At 40.5% G+C, this 18,426-nt stretch overlaps 2 protein-coding genes across 8 annotated transcripts; both read left to right on the top strand.

Annotated features, from left to right (window-relative positions):
* The first annotated feature begins 4,199 nt into the window (after positions 1–4,199).
* On the top strand, positions 4,200–7,494 carry LOC121746620 (reticulon-like protein B21). Of its 4 annotated transcripts, none has more exons than XR_006039056.1 (9): positions 4,200–5,133; positions 5,224–5,268; positions 5,346–5,448; positions 5,523–5,597; positions 5,680–5,830; positions 5,917–5,986; positions 6,339–6,392; positions 7,014–7,132; positions 7,240–7,266. XR_006039056.1 is itself a non-coding variant. In XM_042140519.1 (9 exons), the coding sequence occupies exons 1-9, from the start codon at positions 4,347–4,349 to the stop codon at positions 7,389–7,391; spliced, it is 1,560 nt and encodes a 519-aa protein (XP_041996453.1). In that variant the 5' UTR covers positions 4,200–4,346; the 3' UTR covers positions 7,392–7,494. The 4 variants fall into 4 exon arrangements, 3 of the variants coding, with proteins under 3 accessions (XP_041996453.1, XP_041996455.1, XP_041996456.1); XM_042140519.1 differs by having other exon boundaries at positions 7,010–7,132; positions 7,240–7,494; XM_042140521.1 differs by lacking the exon at positions 7,240–7,266 and having other exon boundaries at positions 5,917–5,981; positions 7,010–7,132.
* A 5,283-nt stretch (positions 7,495–12,777) lies between these two features.
* On the top strand, positions 12,778–17,962 carry LOC121748538 (RNA polymerase II C-terminal domain phosphatase-like 4). 4 transcript variants are annotated; one of them, XM_042142961.1, is made up of 10 exons: positions 12,778–12,987; positions 13,297–13,366; positions 14,288–14,469; positions 14,699–14,784; positions 15,392–15,507; positions 15,727–15,910; positions 16,104–16,393; positions 16,581–16,769; positions 16,864–16,902; positions 17,323–17,962. In XM_042142961.1, exons 3-10 carry the CDS (start codon positions 14,288–14,290, stop codon positions 17,635–17,637), a joined length of 1,401 nt encoding a protein of 466 aa, XP_041998895.1. In that variant the 5' UTR covers positions 12,778–12,987; positions 13,297–13,366; the 3' UTR covers positions 17,638–17,962. The 4 variants fall into 4 exon arrangements, with proteins under 4 accessions (XP_041998895.1, XP_041998894.1, XP_041998897.1 ...); XM_042142960.1 differs by having other exon boundaries at positions 13,291–13,366; XM_042142963.1 differs by lacking the exon at positions 13,297–13,366.
* Positions 17,963–18,426: the final 464 nt, after the last annotated feature.

Raw genomic sequence — 18,426 nt, 5'->3', positions numbered from 1 at the left:
GAGGAGTCGGGACCTCCTGGGACGTCTCGGGGAGGTCTGTCGAACCACCGCTGCTGCCGCTATAATCTCCGGTATAGTTCAGTTTCTGCCTCTTCGGCCAGCCAGCGTCGACGCCTGCCCGGAATTTCTCCGACTCGTTGAGCACAACGTAGCAGTTCCAGTGGGTGAACTCATAGTACTTCTTCTGCGGATCGGGGTAGGCTCTCTCCGCAATCCTCCTGCAGTCTTCCTCTGTTTGGCCACTGGTCTGCATGCGGAGGGCGTTGGCGTACAAACCCAAAAATCGAGAGATGCCAGACCTGATTCGGTCCCAACACTTCCGGACCTCCTCCCCGGTGCACGGTCTCCCTTCAGGGCAAAATGCCCTGTAGGCTGCGGCTACCTTGGCCCACAAGTTGACGATCCTCTGGTTGTTCGAAACGAGAGGATCGTCACAGACACTCACCCACGCCTTGGAAACCGCAACGTTCTCCGCGTCCGTCCACTTCCTCCGGCCCCGGATTTCCGCCTCCGGCTGCGACGACTCGCCGACCTTCTTGGCCTTGCCCTTCTTCTTACCCCGCCCTACTCCCTGGCTTTGAATGAGAGTTTCCGGAACCTCGTTCATATCAAAACCCAAGTCCGCTAAGGAGAAGGTCTCTGTATACTGTGCATCCGTTGGGGTCGATGTGTGCGAAGAACCGGTGGAAAAATCAAAAGTCGGCTAATAGGCATTGTCCCCCCCCGTGCGTCCCCTGCGCCGAGGGAATCATCTGCTGCGCCGGTGGAATCATCTGTTGCGCCGGTGGCTGCATCCCGGATGCCCACCCCGGCATCATCTGCATAGGGGGCTGCATGCCGGGTGCCCACCCCGGCATCATCTGCTGCCACGGGTACATGTTGTAGTACCTGGTCATCGGAGGCCAACCACCTCCCCCAGGAGCCGGGGAAGTATGGGACCCTACCCCGGGAGTCGGGGCCGTCTGAGACTCTACACCGGGAGGCGGGGGAGTCTGAGACCATCCCCCGGGAGTCACTGGAGTACCTTCGTAGTTGTTCTCCATTGCTCGTTATTGATCTTGAACAGAGAGTAAGGTAGAGAGAGTACTCGTTAAAACAAGTGGTGCGAATGAAAATGACGTGCAAAGCGCGTATATATAGTGTTTTCAAAAGAAAAAATAAATAAAAAATAAAATCTGACGCCGGTTCATCCCGGAAGTACATCAATCGGAACCGAGAGGAAGCCGCCGCACGGTTAGTACGCGACTACCTCTGCGATAACCCGATTTGGGGAGATACCTACTTCCGTCGCCGTTTCCGCATGAGTAAACCGCTATTTCTCCACATAGCGAATACTTTGGCGGCCCGGGAAGAGTTCTTCCGAGAAGGGTTCGACGCGGTCGGCCGTCCCAGCCACATGACGCTGCAGAAATGTACTGCAGTCATCCGTCAGCTTGCGACTGGACAAACGGCCGACATATTCGAAGAATACCTCCACACCGGAGACACCACTGGGCGCATGTGCTTGCTCAACTTCTGCAGAGGCGTCCGGGCAGCCTTCAGTGACGAATTTCTCCGGAGGCCAAGCACGGACGATTGTCAGTTCTTCCTCAACCGGCACGAACAAGTGCACGGATTCCCCGGGATACTTGGCAGTGTCGATTGCATGCACTGGCAATGGAAGAATTGCCCGGTGGCTTGGGGGGTCCTACAAGAGCGGCCACAAAGACACCCACCCAACCGTTGTACTCGAGGCTGTTACCGACTACCGGCTTTGGATCTGGCACGCGTACTTCGGGGTCCCTGGCTCGAACAACGACATAAACGTGCTCCACCAGTCCGACCTTTTTACCGAAGTTTTGGATGGTAAAGCGTCGGCCATCAACTTCGTCGCCAACAACTGCCTGTATAAAATGGGGTACTATCTCGCCGACGGCATCTACCCGAAGTGGCCGACCTTCGTGAAGACGTGCAGCAGGCCTGCGAACCCAAAGCAGGCTCTTTTTGCGCAGAAGCAGGAGGCTGCGCGCAAGGATGTGGAGAGGGCGTTCGGGGTTCTCCAAGCGCGCTTCAACATCATCAAAGCCCCGGCTCGTTCGTGGTTCATGGAGAGCATGGTCGACATCATGTATACGTGCATAATCTTGCACAACGAGATTTTCCGAGACGAAGGACCCGATGCGGGAAATTGGTTCGACCCCGAATCCCCCGGAAGCTCAACCGCAAGTAGTCCGCCTCGAAGTGGAGCGCATCCGTCTATACAAGAACGGTTGGCTATTCGGGCAAGGACACGCGACTCTAGCGCCCACACCCAACTCTAAGAGGATCTAATTGAGCACATTTGGGAAAACTTTGGCGGAGGAGATTAAATTATGTCATTTTTATTTTTTTAGAATTTTAGTTATGTCTTTTTTTCTTTTTTTTTAAAGTTTAAGTTGTAATGTTGTTTTAATTTTAATGAATTGTGTTTGTTTAAATTGAATTGGGTTGGAAAAAAAAATAAAAAATGAAATTGAATGAATAGTAATTAAGGGACGGAGCGTTGCAGGTTCCGTCCCTTAGTTAAGGGATGGAGGAAAAAAAGATAGTGGGGCCCTCAAATAGTGGTCAAATAGTAGTTAATGGACGATATAGAGACAGCGTAGTGGATGGCCTAAAGTGCAAGTTTGATGAAAAGTCCTTAATGCCCTTTTTAGAGGAAAAATGAAAAGATAAAGTGTCTTCTATTCAAAAATAATTTTTTAAGGCAAAAACAATTGGACAAATAATAGCCCAATAAAATGCTAACTTCTTGAAAAAGTTTTAAAACACATTTAAATAGTGCACTACCATTAAATTTTTTTTATAATGAAGTTATTAAATTTATATATTAATTAGACTTATATTTGAGTTAAATTGGAATTGTGCTAGAGAGTTTAGTTTGCCTTCCATTTATTTAGGTTAAAATTGAGATTTAATCATTTATTGCAATATTTTTTCTCCGAATTAATTCACAAGCTAAACGACAACACATATATGTAATGCTTACAATTTACATCCTATATTTACTCAATTAAAGTTTTTAGTTCTTATATTTTAATTCGCCTCTAATTAAACAATACTACTAAGTTTATAGATTAAACTAAGGAATAAGATGACATTATATATATTTAAAATTAAATCTAACTTATAAAGTTTGTATAACTTCTTAATATAAAGAGTAGTGTAAATTCTCACATTATTCAAAACAAACCAGATGCATAAAATATTATCGTTATTTTAAGTGATAGTAGTAATTTACTTTTTATACGTATATGTGGCGGGAAGTAAGAAATTTATTCTTTCCAATATAAAAAATTCATTTAGTCTTTGGCAATGTATATCAAGTTATGCTATGGTCTGAAATTAAAAGAAAGAAATAAACAGTCAACTAAAATTTGATTATTGGATAATACAAATTTTCTAACTTGACTTCTCAAAGAAGTTTTAAATTTATATGATTTAAATTATTCATATATTTAATGTGGATATGTTTAATATTCCATATATTTTTTTCAAATTAATTTTTTATAAATTAAGCTATTTAATTTATATATTAATTTGCCTTTTATTTGGATTAATGACTTGCATAGCACTTTCAATAAACATCTTTACTCACACATATTTTCTTTATTTGTATATCTTATTCTAATTAATTCATACTCTTAGATCATTAGTCACACATCTTATTTTTGTCATTAATTTTATTATTTTTACTTCACTTAGATTATAAATTAAAATTGCATAAATGTTTCATTCACTGGGGAGTAGTAGATTATTCATTTTGAGTGAGACAAGATAAGTATATTTCTGTTTTTTTAAATCTCCATATTGCTTTCAATTCTTATTTTCTATATATTTATTATATTTTATATTCATTATTTGAAACTCTTATGTCCCGTGCATGGCTCGGGTGTTAATACTCCATTACAATTTCATTGTCGCTCCAATACAATGTTCTGTCACAATTTTAATTCATCTTATAATAGTAGTAAGTTCCAGAACAGCCTATTTTGTAAGCAAATCTGCACAAAAAATTTGGAAAACTCGACCAAAAAAAGAAATAAATAGTATATTAATGAATTACTGAAATTGTATGAATTTCCCCCTTCAATTCGAGAATTAAATTTCCAAATTACGACAACAACAATATATGTAGTAGTGTTGTCGTCAATAAATTCTCCAAAATAAACATAGGGTAACCATTTATGGGCAAGAGAAGAAAACAGAGTTACTCAAACAAGCGGGAATAATCTCTCTCCCTGAAATCCCCCAATGCTACATGAATTTCTAAGCAGCGCCTGACAATTTCTTGAGGTCGAGCCATTAATAGCACATTGAGTAACAAAATGAGTACTAGTAGTAAAGAATCAATGGATTTAGGTGGCGGCGGAAGAAGAAGAGGCGCCGCCCCAAAAGAAGGCTCTGTTTGGGAGAGCAGAATGAAGCTCGATAAAGTCAAAGGCGGCATCAAAGTTTTCAAGGCCGCTGATCAAAATTCAGAGCAAAATACTCAAAATGATGTTACAACAGAGACGAACTCTGAGATTGAGATATCCAGGGATGGGAAGCCCAAACAGAGCCTTAGCGGGAAGAGGAAAACTTGGAAATCTGAAAGTTCTGATGGGAGTCCGGTTAAGATTGCGGCTCTGAGATCTGAATTGAGCAGGAATTTCGATGAACAGATCAGCGAATCGGCGAAGAAAAGCCCCGTTTCGATCAGGAATTCGAGTGTGAGAAAGGCGAAATCCAATTCCGTTGAGGCGAATGCAAGAGCATCTGTTGGTGAGAAAACCGAGAAATCTGATGGTGATGCTGAGAGAGAGAGGAAGTCGAGATCTGACGAGGATTGTGAGGAGAACAAGGCTGCTATTACGAGCTTTGTGCCCCAAATCAATGGCGGAGGTGAATCAGATTTAAATGAAGATAAGGAAATCGAAGTGGAAAACAAGAGCGTTGATGTTGAAGAGATTGGTGTCGGTGATCACAAGCACGAGAGAAATGTGATTGTGGAGAAAAAATCGGTCCAGAGAAATCCAAAACCAGTGCCTGTTTCATCATCAATTGCCAGAAATCAGCCTTCTCCTGCTGCAAATCATGCTAGATTTAATCCAATTCCAACAAAGATCAACAATAGTAAGCCTCACCTCTCTCTATATTCAAATATGCGTATTATGTATAATCTAATTTGATGTTGTGTAATTTCTCTTTGCTTCCGATTTCAAGGCTCAGAAAATATTCCAAGAGCAAGCAGCAAACTACAAAGTTTTGGTGAGTTTTTTGAAGCTACTATGGTTTTTTTCCTTCGCAATTACTAAATGATTTTTCACTGGTTTGGTTGAAATCAGTCGACCTTGTAATGTGGAGAGACGTATCAAAATCAGCATTTGTTTTTGGGATTGGAACATTTGCTATCATATCATCTTCATTCACAAAGGATCTCAACATCAGGTTTAAATTAAATTTTTTTTCAGCTAAAATGATTAGGAACTGAAAATTTGACAAAGAATTTTGTGCATTTTCAGCTTCATTTCTGTGCTTTCCTACTTGGGACTTGTGTGCCTTGCTGCTAATTTCCTCTTTAGATCCCTAATTAGCAGGTAAATTACTGATTTATTTGACCTAAACTATAGCCATTTTAATGGAATTTTTAAATCTTTTTTTTTATTGACAATGTGGCAGAGGATCAGTGGAGAATGAGAGTGCAAATCAAGATTGTGTTGTTGGTGAAGAAGAAGCAATTTGGGTGACAAAAATGCTTCTGCCATTTATAAATGAGTGTCTTCTCAATCTAAGAGCCCTTTTCTCGGGCGACCCTTCCACCACGATGAAGGTAATTAAACACAATGTAATATTTAGAATAATTTGGGGCTGTGAAATGTAATTCAGTCGAAAAATGACAAGTTGTGTCTGTGGCAGTTGGCAGTGCTGCTGTTCGTTTTGGCAAGGAGTGGAAGCTCCTTTACTATCTGGACAACCGCCAAGTTAGGTCAATTTTTTATTTACTTTTAACAATTTGATTTATTTTTAATTGGACCAACTAATCGCGTTTATATAGTGGGTTTCTTTGCTTTCTTTCATTCTATGTTTAGTAGTACTAATAAATTAGGTGTAATTATATTGAGATTGCGAGATCACATGTAAAATGATGTTGACATGTTTCTGTATTGCTTATTTAATTTTATCACACGATTGATTCGGTCTCAAATTTTACGGTTGATTGAGCATGGAATAAATGGCCATTGAATTATTATTATCCTCACTTATTTTGATTTACTTTATTTTCTTTTCTGGTTGAGTATAGCTTGTATAATAATGTGGATGTACCCTTTCGTATGCAGGTTTTATTGGAGTATTTGCTGTGCCTAAAATCTGCTCACCATACTCTGCATACGGTAAAACAAATACTCCCTCTAAAATCTTACTCTGAATTTTGTGTAGTTATTACTCTTTCACATTCCACTGCATTATTTGATATAAATGAGAAATATTTACACCAATTTTAATAGAGTGGTTGGTATAATGTTACCGGAGAAAATATCTCAACTTGGTATAGTGTTAATAATAATCAATCTTTACGTCTCATTCAAAGTGTTATAGTACATTTCTCTTTTTGAAATGCTGATCTACTTAAAAGTGATATTTATAAAATTGGAAATATCATTCTCTAATGCTGATCTACTTAAAAGTGATATTTATAAAATTGGAAATATCATTCTCTTTATTTTAGTATTTTGTTTTATATCATATTAATCTCTCTCCATTTAACACACTAAACAACAATGCATATACATGTAAACTTGTTAGTCGAAAAAGAAACACTAATTTAAAAATAATAAAAAAATATCACTACCAATAGTGTTGGTATGCGTTTTAATACACAATTAATGCAACTTATGTTTATAACTTAGAGGAATAGCAATGTGTTAAAAAAGTGAAGGTGGTGAGTAGGTTATGATGTATTGATTTAGCAAAGAGTTTGGTGTAAAATTGTTTAAAAATAAATGCGAAGGTAGAATATGGATGAAACGATTTGGAGAGGCATGGAGGTCATGTAGTCACAAAAAAGCAGTAGGATTTGGAGTCTTGGCTGTTGGCTGGAATTTATCATCAGGGGTTTACCGTATTTGGGCAGGTATGTTTTGTGCCTAGTTATTTACTGTATTTATTTATTATTGCATGCTATATGTAGTAACTAACATATTTATACGCATTTTAATTGAATATTAATCTGGCAACCAGTGTTCATGTTATTTGTGGCGTTCAAGCACTATCAGCAGTCGTTCATTGCGGAGGGGTGGGCCCACCACGAAGCCATCAACGGTCACCATTCTTCTTCCCAAGCTCCTACAACTACACTTCAAAATAGAGGCAAACTAAAGAAAGAGTGTTGATATATTCAATTAATTTTTTAAGTATAAATTTCTGGCATTGCGTTTCATTTTGTTTATTTTTCCTGCAATATTTAATAAAAAAGAAAATTGAATATAGTATAAATAAATACGATACGTAGTGTTTGGTATCCACAAAACTAAAGCTGGAAAAATTTGCCCGGTAAGTAGTATATCATGCCTGATTATTTTAGTCAATTTTGATATTTATATTAAAGACTTATGAGTTAATAGGAGTACTAGAAAGGCTTATCATTTCAATTTTGTTCACTCATAGGTGATTAATTGAATACTCCATTAAGTCCACCATCAAAACAATTGAACAAAAGCTGATCATTTTCACCTTGCCACAGTTGAATCAAACTTTGCGTAGGTCTAACAATGCAGAAACCCATACTAAAATTCAAGCAAAGAGCAGAACAAAAAATCATATTTAAACGCAAACCAAAACCAACCAAGATGCAAATTCAGCCAAGAAAAAAATTCGAACAAAAGAATTGGATGAACAGGCGATATCGTTGCATAGACATCATCATCGTCTCAATTCGATCATTGCAAACCAAATTCGGCCAATAACAATTCAAACCAAACTCTGCTCAAATCGAACATATGTACAGAAACCCACACCATATTTAAATTGAAATAATCCATTATTATACTCTCTGTTCAGTCTAGATAGAGTATATCATAACTTACTACTTTGATAAATGCAAATTTTAGAAAATATTTCTCTCTCTGTCTCTCCAATTTTATTAATTATAAATTAATACTTACCCCGACATTAAAAAAAAAACATGACAAATTTTACTTTCTTCTTGTTTCCTACCCTTCAAAGTTCAAACACATCACTAATATTGTAAGAGCATCTCGAAAGGGGTAAGATATTATTAAGGACCGTCCTCCTTAACGTCGATTTCCACACAAAATCAAGAAACGAGATGTCGTCGTTGTCGAGCGCCCAACGTTGGGTCTTGACTTGGACGGCAAAAAGGGGCGGTTGAGCGCGAGATCAGCCTCGTTGGCAACCTTAGGAGATGTTTCTTGTTTGCTACTCAATTGAGCCAAAAGAATGATAGTTTCATATATTGATTGAATGAATAAAGTGATAACAATAACTCCTATTTATAATGCTACTGACTTAATGAACAAGAAAACAAAGATATAGAAAAAGATAATATATCTAAACTAAATAATAATAGTATAAGACTCGTATCAACTCCCCCACGGTTAAAATCCACCTTGTCCTCAAGGTGGGAACCACGAACCAAGGACGAGAGTTGAAAGCAAAAGCTTTAGCTAGACGTCTCCTCCTGGATCAAACACATATCGAACAGCTGAATGTCTCCATTTATCACCTCCAAGAATGCTCAAATATGGCGTGTTATTGCACGGAGGGATGAATCGTGTATCGAAGTCGAGTGATGACGAACGATGAACAATACTTGGAACATCGCCATCAAAGAAATCTACATAGAAATAGGTAGTTATCCTTACTCCAGTGCAAGCACTTCCTCTCTTAACCCAACAATTCGTAACATCCGTCGATGACATTTGAGCAACATTGAACGATGCGATTATCTTCTCCACTTCACCAATAGAACCATCCTCCTCTTTATCTTCTAGCAATGTCTCCTCCTTTTCACCAATCTTCTCATCATATACCCCAACGAGCACTTGCGGTGACTCATTGTCGTTCTTGACAATCCCTTTGTTCTTGACGAACTCTCCAGGGGACTCGTTGTTTGGAACATCAAGATGAGCGCCATCATTGTGAACATCGGTAATGTCATTGGGAACATCATCACCGAATCCTATCGTGGGAGTATTATCAGTTTCTCTTTGGCTAAATTCTCATCTTGAATGTTCTCCTCAAACTCCTCCCCATCATCCGCAGAACAGAAAATGTGTTGTTTACACACATGTCCCATCACCCATTTCTCGGGACAGTGCCAGCACAGACCCAACCTGGACCGTTCTGACTTCTCTGTCTGGGAGACCAGTATTAGCGGTAGGCGTGGCTGCTCCGGAGTTTGACTGGTCACACGTGCGGGCTGACTGTACAGGTCTCGCGTTGGGTTTTTGGTGAAGTAGCGGGGCTGGTGGGAGGCAGGCTGGACTCGCGCTCTTACCTCCTCCCGAGGGCGAGGTCGGTCCCAGCACGTCTCCGAGCATCGGGCCCGGTCAATGATCGGGTAGCCGCGGTCCTGCTGTTGCGCTGGTGGGTCCCAGCACGTTGGGCAGTGCCGCTGCGTTGCGGTTGTCGGGTAGCGATCAAACCCTAATTGGGTCTGATGATCTCCGCGATCAGATAGGTGGCCACCCCCTCGACGTAGCCACCGCGGTGTCGGGGCCAAGCGTCTTGCGCGCGATCGCGGCACCCGATGGCCTGGTATCTCAGCCGTGGGCGACGATCAGGTGGATCCAACTTCCAAGTGGTGTGAGACGTAGGGTGATTAGGATCAAGCCACGACGACGGGCGGAATACTTCCACCCGGCTGCTCGGAGGGTCCCAACTGGTTACACGGCGAGGTTGGGCCGGCTGGTAGGGACGGAATGGCTGTGTGGCCTGAGGAAAGTCGTATTGACGACGGCGATAGCCGGCGTAGTCGTATGACATGTTGACGGACTGAGGCATGGCTGTGGTGGATGATGATCGTCTGACTTCGACGCGGCACGCGGGAATCCTTCCCGTCGGCATTGCAGAAGTAGTGTTGTCCTGCGGCTAGAGCTCGGCGGACAGGCGGGACTCGACAACCAAAGCAGTTGCTGTGCGCGGAATGTTTTCCGTCGGGCAGCGGTGTAGCTTCGGTTCGAGATGGTGGGAGGGTCAGCTCTCAATGAAAGCACCAGTTTTTAAGGACCTAAATCCTTACGTCGATTTCCACACAAAATCAAGAAACGAGATGTCGTCGTTGTCGAGCGCCCAACGTTGGGTCGTGACTTGGACGGCAAAAAGGGGCGGTTGAGCGCGAGATCAGCCTCGTCGGCAACCTTAGGAGATGTTTCTTGTTTGCTACTCAATTGAGCCAAAAGAATGATAATTTCATATATTGATTGAATGAATAAAGTAATAACAATAACTCTTATTTATAACGCTGCTGACTTAATGAACAAGAAAACAAAGATATAGAAAATGATATGCAAATCCCTAATATATCTAAACTAAATAATAATAGTATAAGACTCGTATTAGATAGGTAGAAAAATATACTTATTTATTTACTTTTTCTATTTACTTTTTCAACTTCTCCATCAAGGAAAATATATCATTTCAAAAAGTGATAAATTCTAAAGGAGAAATGTAGTACTATATAGAAAGGTAGTAAATTATTTCTAAATTTAAAAATACTTCTATACAAAATACATTCTATACATTCTATACATTCTCAAATATCTTCTCTATTAAAGAATAATTTTTTAATGAAAAAACCAGATATGGTAATTATAAAATTTGAAGGACCTTTTAAAATAGAAAAAGATGTAATAGTACCTTTTTTAATACATATAATTTCCATAAAAAAAGACAAATATTAGTTCCTTATAAAAGCATCAGCAATGGAGCCCGTCCCGGCAGAATTACGACCGACGTGTCGGAATTCCACGGCGGACGTCCGCCATTGTGCATGGTAGGCACGGATACGATATTCTGCCGAGGACACCGCAGTTCCGCGGCGTTTACGCGGAATTTCGTCGCGACACCGCGGGGACGTCCGCCATTGCGTTGACTCCCACAGACGTACGCGCGGAATTTCCGTTTATTGCATTAAATATTTTTTATTTAAATTTCTATAAGTACGTCCCGTTGAACTTCATTTCATTCGCACCACTTGAATTTCTATAAACGCATGGATCACATGTCGTTGCGGGGGGAGTAGGCAGGGGGTCCCTCAATCGCCGGTGGACAACGTTTATTGGCCCTATATGGATTTACTGTCGACGGACAACTCGACGAGTTCTCCTCTCGAGACTCAGTTCACTGGCAATGACACGTTCTCGCTCGAGGAGTTGGGGCTTTCTCCGATCCGGGATTCTCCCACCGACGCACCACCGGCGACAGTGAGGAGGGGGAGGACAGGGCGAAGGAGGGGCAGGGGACGGGGCGCCCTGATGTACGGTGGTGAGGAGGGGGGCGCTGAGGTGGGGGAGGGATCCAGCGGGAACAGGAGGACCGTCTGGATCATGGACGAGTGCGTTGCGCTGACGAAGGCGTGGATCAGTGTAGTGGAGGATCCTTACGTCGGGGCGAACCAACACATCGACCGGATGTGGTGGCGCATTAGCCAAAGCTACCTCCAGTTCAAACCGCCAGGGGGGAAGCCTCATAACGGAGAGCAATGCCGGAAACAGTGGGATCGGCTGAAGAGGCAGCTTAGCCGATTTGCCGGCATTTACACAAACAACCTCCGCTCGGCAACCAGTACCATGTCTGCCGAGGATGTGAAGCTCTTGTCTCATCAGTAGTTCCCTGACACTCAGTTGAGCTTCGGGGAATTCAAATATTGGGCGGTGTATCTTGTGGTGCAGTCTTCGGCCAAGTTCATTGCGGGTGTTGAATCTGGCTAGCCGAATCGGACGAAGATCAGCGACTCCGGAGAGTACAGTAGCAGTGCCGGTTCCGCGGAACTCCCCCCGCCGAGGCAGAGTTCCCGACACCCACATCGTCGGCCCGTCGCCGTCGCCCGATTGGGCAAAAGTCCGCGATGTGGATGGTGAGGGGAAGCACCAGTGGATCCGCCGAGGCCCAATCGGCAGCACCCGCCCAAAATGATCCCGAGAACCCCTCATTCGCCCGCATCGCGGCACATGAAACCTTGTTACGTGTAATGGTTTAATGGCGCCAATCGACCGACCCCCATTACAAGCGGTCGCTTAAACCCCTCATCAACAGTATGCGGCGTGATTTGGGGTTCGGAGACATGTCGGACGGTGACGGCGAGGGGGGTGGCGGTGGCGGGGGTGGCGGCGGCGGGGACGGCGACGGGGAATCCGAGGAGTGGGAAGCCGGTTTTTATTTTAATAATGTAATTTTTTTAGTAATTATGTATTTTTTATAATGAAGTATGTTTTTTTTAAATAAAGTGGTTGCATTTTCTCCGTATTCGTGTCGACTATTTAATTACGTAAATTTCTTACTTCCGGAAATTGTTTAATTTGTGAATTTGTGAATTTTTTTAATTATGGGAAGTCTTTCGGGATGTACTTGGGGATGTGCGCCACTGTGCAGTGGGAATTTCTTATGACGTAGCAGTGCAGTGAAAAGTCCGTATAACATGGCAGGAGGTGTTTTTGGGAATTACGCGGGAAATTGCGTGCCACTGCTGATGCTCTAAAACTATATGTTTATAAGTCTTGCCCACGGGCACTCTTTTATGTTACCATTATCCATTAATCCTATAAAATTTTTAAAAGAAAAGCAGAAAAAACCCCTCTCCCATCCGGCCAATTCCTAGACCGCCTCCGCCACCAGCCACCTCGCCGACCACCGTCTGGGCTAGGCTGGCTAAGAAACCGGGAACTAGGCATAGTTTAAAGCTCGATTCTGGAATATTCATCCACATCGCAGCTCCTCGCTTCTCTCATCCACAGCTTAGGCGGTTAGGTTAGTCAATGATTTTTTTGTTTGGGCATTAACTAATGTCGACTTATATGTCTTCTCAAAAAATAAAAGTGATTTCCGTGGGATTCCAGTTTAGCATTGTGTTTGAATTTGATTATTGTGTCAATTCTGAGAATTCAAATTATCATTTTTTCTTTCTCGGGCTGGTTTCCGGGCCATGGGTGGCCCGCCCCGCCAGCTCTGTCTCTATACATACACGCATTCAGCCCCTTCAGATCCGCTGGCAATCCTTCCCACGATCTGATCATTTTCCCCTTCTATAACGAGCTAAAATTTCTAAAGCAGTTGCAGATTCTTCTTCTCCATACCCGCATACTCGCATCACTGTCCAAGCTGTACTCTTCAACTTCCGAAGCATACGGTAATACCGACTGCAATTTCTTCGTGTGTGTGTTTTAGTGTAAATTTGAATCTATTGGTATACCATAATGTATGTGTAGCTGGAAAACAGAATGCAGTTTATAGCAATTTCTAATTATTGGAATGCTTAAAATTGTTTCGAACAGTTTGGAAGTTGAAGTGGCCGTTCGGTTGGTCAACAGAAGCATGTGTACTATTTAGTTCTATGTTCGGCTAATAAAATTGGAGGACTAATTAATCCATGATACCATCTTATATGGATAATCTCCCCATTATCAGTCGGAGCCGTACCCCTGCGACAAAAACAATATGGGGCATGATTATCCCAGACTCCCAGACTCAATCTCAATATTATTTTGTAATGTAAACCGAACATGGCCGAAGAGTATAACCTATAATTGCTTGAGTATGTTTAACTAAAACCATGATATAAAGCATATGTAATTAATAGTTCTAGGGTAGAATTTTTTGTAGGAGATATTTCGAAGCCAATTATACGAATGTATATATCATTGTTACTTTTGATCGAGCCCTTCGTGAAACTCAGTCACAGTATGTGCTGAAATAAATCAGATTGTAAGAGCTTTCATAGAAGAGTAGTTCACATTCTCTTCTACTCTGCCTTTTGAGACTAGGTTTTTCTTCTTATGATTTTTTTTCCTTGACTGTTGATAAAATTGAGATATGGTGAAAGTGAAACCCTAAACCTCTTAGGGTACTGTAAATTGCATAAGTTGGCAATAAGGTAAGTCATGCTCTTGGAAAATCACCGAAATGTGTTCGGCTGATTTTTGAGATATTTGTTTGATAGGATGAATGCTCAGTTTCTATAAAGTTGATGGAGCCCTTCATGAAACTAAGTCACTGTATGTGCTGTGCTATAACATGTTTAAAAGAGAGAATTTGCTGGATGTTCTGACAGATGAGTTTAGCAGAAGACTCACCCGTACACTCTTCAAGCAGCGATGACTTTGCAGCGATTCTTGAGGCAGAGCTGGATGCTGCTTCTAATTCATCAGGTGATTCTGTAGAAGGTGCGGAAGAAGAGGAGAGTGGTGCTGAAGACAACGATGACATAAGTGACTTTGACTTGGATCATGAGAGGTGTGTTTAATTATCTTGTCCCCATATTGGTGGAGACTTGTCTTGAAGTCATCTGCAAATAATTTAATTGTAGTCTTTAAACTTGCAAAACAACCACACTAATACCATTTCTTTTGCCTTTTTCTAGAGAATATTTTTGAGTGGTGTGTTTATGCTGCCAGTCCTACTTTTGATTATTATGGTATAGTTTGCAAATAATGTTACATCACCATCACCATCACCATTGCAGGGTTAAAAGGCAGAAGGTGGAGTTAAACCCAGGCATAGTAAATCCACAGAGCTCCTCATCTCAAGTTGCAACCTCAGAAAATATAGGTTAGGTAGCTTGGTCATTATCCATTGAGATTCTTTTATTCTTTGGTCACTTTACTTGTGTATGTAAAATGATTTGAAAGACTAAAAATTAGTAGAAATCCACCTGGCTTTTCCCCTCTAATGAAAGGGGAGAACATGAAAATAGAAAATGGTTGTAATAGGTGCTTGATTCTCTTTGTCATTGTTCTATGTCTCCTGCAGAAAGCACTTTCGTATTATTTGGTTCTCTTTTATGGAAGTAACATAAGTTCACCCACTTTCATTATCTGATGAAATTCATGTGCATGTTATCATTTATTTTCTCGTCACATGGATGACACAAAATAACTTGATTATTATTTGTGTATGTAAGAAAACATTACTGGAGTTGTAATTTAGATATGAGTTATGTTGGATAGTGTGATTGTGATAACTTATTTTAAAAAATTTAAATGGCATTGGTTACTTCATTTGTATCCCTTGGGGCAATCCCTTGTATTCTCCATTTTACTTCTTCGTTTCATTGCATTTCCACTCTGACTTTTTGTTTGCACCTACCAACATTACAGTTTGAACTCTCATGTCTCCCTGATATTTTCATAGTCTTCATTGTGAATCTTCTGTGCAGTGTCATCGTCTGAGGAGGAAATATGTGCACATCCTGGTTTTTTTGCTGGCATGTGTATGAAATGTGGCTTGCGAGCAGATGATGATTCTGGCGTTGCACTTAAATACATTGATAAGGTTCTCTAGAACATCTTGTGTAATTTTCTTACATCTTGGCTATATTTTTTGCTTCTTATTTTGACATGAATGGTGTTAGTGGTCTTATCTATGTTTGCCTACATTCTTTTTGATAAACTTAAACTTCCCTATCTTTTCACTGAATTCTTCAACCGCTGTAAATATATGAGATTGACTTCATAAGATTAAATCTTATGAAGTAAATTATTCCCCATGCAGAATCTGAGGCTTGCTAATGATGAGATGACTCGATTACGTGACAAAGATTTCAAGGATTTACTCTTCAATAGAAAGAAGCTTTATTTGGTCCTTGATTTAGATCACACGCTACTCAATTCATCTCGGCTAACTGATATTACAGAGGAAGAAGCATATTTAAACAACCAAAGAGATTCTCTGCCAGGTATTTTTCTTTTAAGATTTTCTATGTTATCTGGTCTGGTAATCTAGCATTGCTGTGATGGGTGAAATCGTTTTACTGTTCTGCTTATCTGAATGTTCTTACTTTTATGACGGGAGCTGGATTTTAGTTCTTGTTTCAGTTTAAAGACTTGTCCTATGTGCTATTTCCTTGCCTCACAGTTTTATAATATTAGATACCTTGAAGACCAGCCTGTTCAGACTTGACAGGATGCACATGATGACTAAGTTGAGGCCATACGTACACACTTTCTTGGAAGAAGCTAGTAAACTGTTTGAAATGTATATATATACCATGGGTGAACGTCCCTATGCTTTGGAAATGGCAGATCTACTAGATCCTGGAAATAAATACTTTCATTCCAGAATAATTGCACAGGGTGATTGCACTCAGAAGTTTCAAAAGGGTCTTGATATTGTTTTGGGTCGAGAAAGCACAGTCCTAATCCTTGACGACACAGAAGCGGTTCGTAACTTGAATTCTGGGACTGTCATTTTAGCCTGCAGTTATAAAATGCTTGCAGTTAGATATCAACTAAGATATTTTTGCTCAATTAGGAGTATAATTTTAATCTTGAAGCAACTTCTTGAATTCACGTCAAATTTGTTGTTTGCTAGCATAGGATTAATAGATTTCCATAATTTGTTTATAGGTTTGGAAAGAGAATAAGGAGAATTTGATATTGATGGATAGATATCACTTTTTTGCCTCAAGTTGTAAGAACTTTGGCTTTAGCCATAAATCACTTTCTCTGCTAAAAACTGATGAAAGTGAGACCGAGGGGGCCCTTGCCACTGTTTTAAAGGTGCTTCAGCAAGCACACAGTTTGTTCTTTGACAAGGTATTGTTTCTTCTCTCTCCCTAATTATTAACTAAGGTTAACTCATAGCTGGTTATTTGTTAGCTGCATCTGTTAATTATCTTTTTCCTTTCAGGAATGCAAGGATAATCTAGAGGACCGAGATGTGAGACAGGTAACTCTTGGTTGAATGGCTGAAAGGGCTCTGTTCTTTCTACATTTTACACTTACGATTTTCTCTATATGTGCAATCAACTACAGGAAAGTAGAAAGGCACCTTTTAGGGCATCAGTTCAAGAAAGCCGAGTCTGTTTTATCAATATTAACCAACCTTATTTTTTAGTAATTCTGATCATATCCACGTTAATATTTATAGATGAATGGAATGTTGTTTGACACATAAAGTAGCTGAAGTGGGGACAGGGCTGATATTTACATTGTTTGTTCGCATCTTCCTCTAGTTGTCATCATGTATCCAGCGAAATATTGCAGTCTTGAGTAATAGTCTACTTATTTTAGAAGTTGCTACCTTATGACTTGCAGATGTTCTGCCCGATACATGATATTATCATATTTCATTCTTTTCTACTTGCAGGTGCTTAAAACTGTTAGGAAGGAAGTTTTGAAGGATTGCAAAATAGTTTTCACCCGTGTTATCCCAGTCAACTTCACAGCTGAGCACCACCACTTGTGGAGAATGGCCGAGCAGCTGGGAGCTACGTGCTCAACTGAAGTTGATCACTCTGTCACACACGTGGTGTCTGGGGATGCCGGGACAGATAAATCGCGCTGGGCCGTGAGGGAGAACAAGTTTGTGGTCAATCCAGGGTGGATCGAAGCTTCCAACATTTTGTGGAGAAAGCAGCCCGAAGAAAAGTTCCCTGTCAGTCCTGCAAGGTGCAAGCAATAGATTACTCCATATCTAACCTGTGCTTTGTTTTCTAACATACTCATTTACTACAAGTCAGAATAGACCGAGCTAGTGTTCGAAGGGCAAAGGTTTGAAACTCATTTTGATTTACATTAGCAAATAGTTGGTGAAGATTTTGTAATGACACGATAGGGATTCAATCCTAGCGTTTGCCTCAAGATTTTGCACATACATAGATATCAATGGATTTGAATCTGGCCTTTGTCTATAGTAACCAGTTGAAAGGGTCTAACTAAATCAGCAATATGTCTTTCAAATTGCCAGAGCCTATGTTTGTTGTATGCAATTGAGTTGTTTTTTTTCCTCTCGGATATTACTACAATTTACTTACTATTTACGGGCTGTGTTTTTTCAATGGCTAAACGAATAGATCCAACTATGGATTTGAAATGAATTAAAAAAGGTTGGCTACTAAATTTTTTTTTTCATAGAAAGAGGATAATGGAGTATATATTTTCAGAAATGTTAAACATTAATGGGATAGAATCTGTAATCGACCCATTGACTACATCATTATATTTTTAGAAATGCTGAAGATTAATGAAAATTGAGTTGTTTTATGGATAAAAAAAATATCTAATTCCTATTAATCCTTCACAATTTTCGGCTTCTTCAAATATAACCATCGTACATCAATGACTAATTTATTATTTAATTTTCTAAATTGATGACTATAATGACATATGCATGATATAAAGTGGCTGCGGTGGAGTATTTGTCTCTCACATCTAATAAAGTCGTGCAACGACATTCCATCTTATGATTTTG

The sequence above is a fragment of the Salvia splendens genome, chromosome 9 (genome assembly GCF_004379255.2).
Source record: "Salvia splendens isolate huo1 chromosome 9, SspV2, whole genome shotgun sequence".
Taxonomy (NCBI): domain Eukaryota; kingdom Viridiplantae; phylum Streptophyta; class Magnoliopsida; order Lamiales; family Lamiaceae; genus Salvia; species Salvia splendens.
This window is presented reverse-complemented; position numbering and strand designations above follow the sequence as displayed.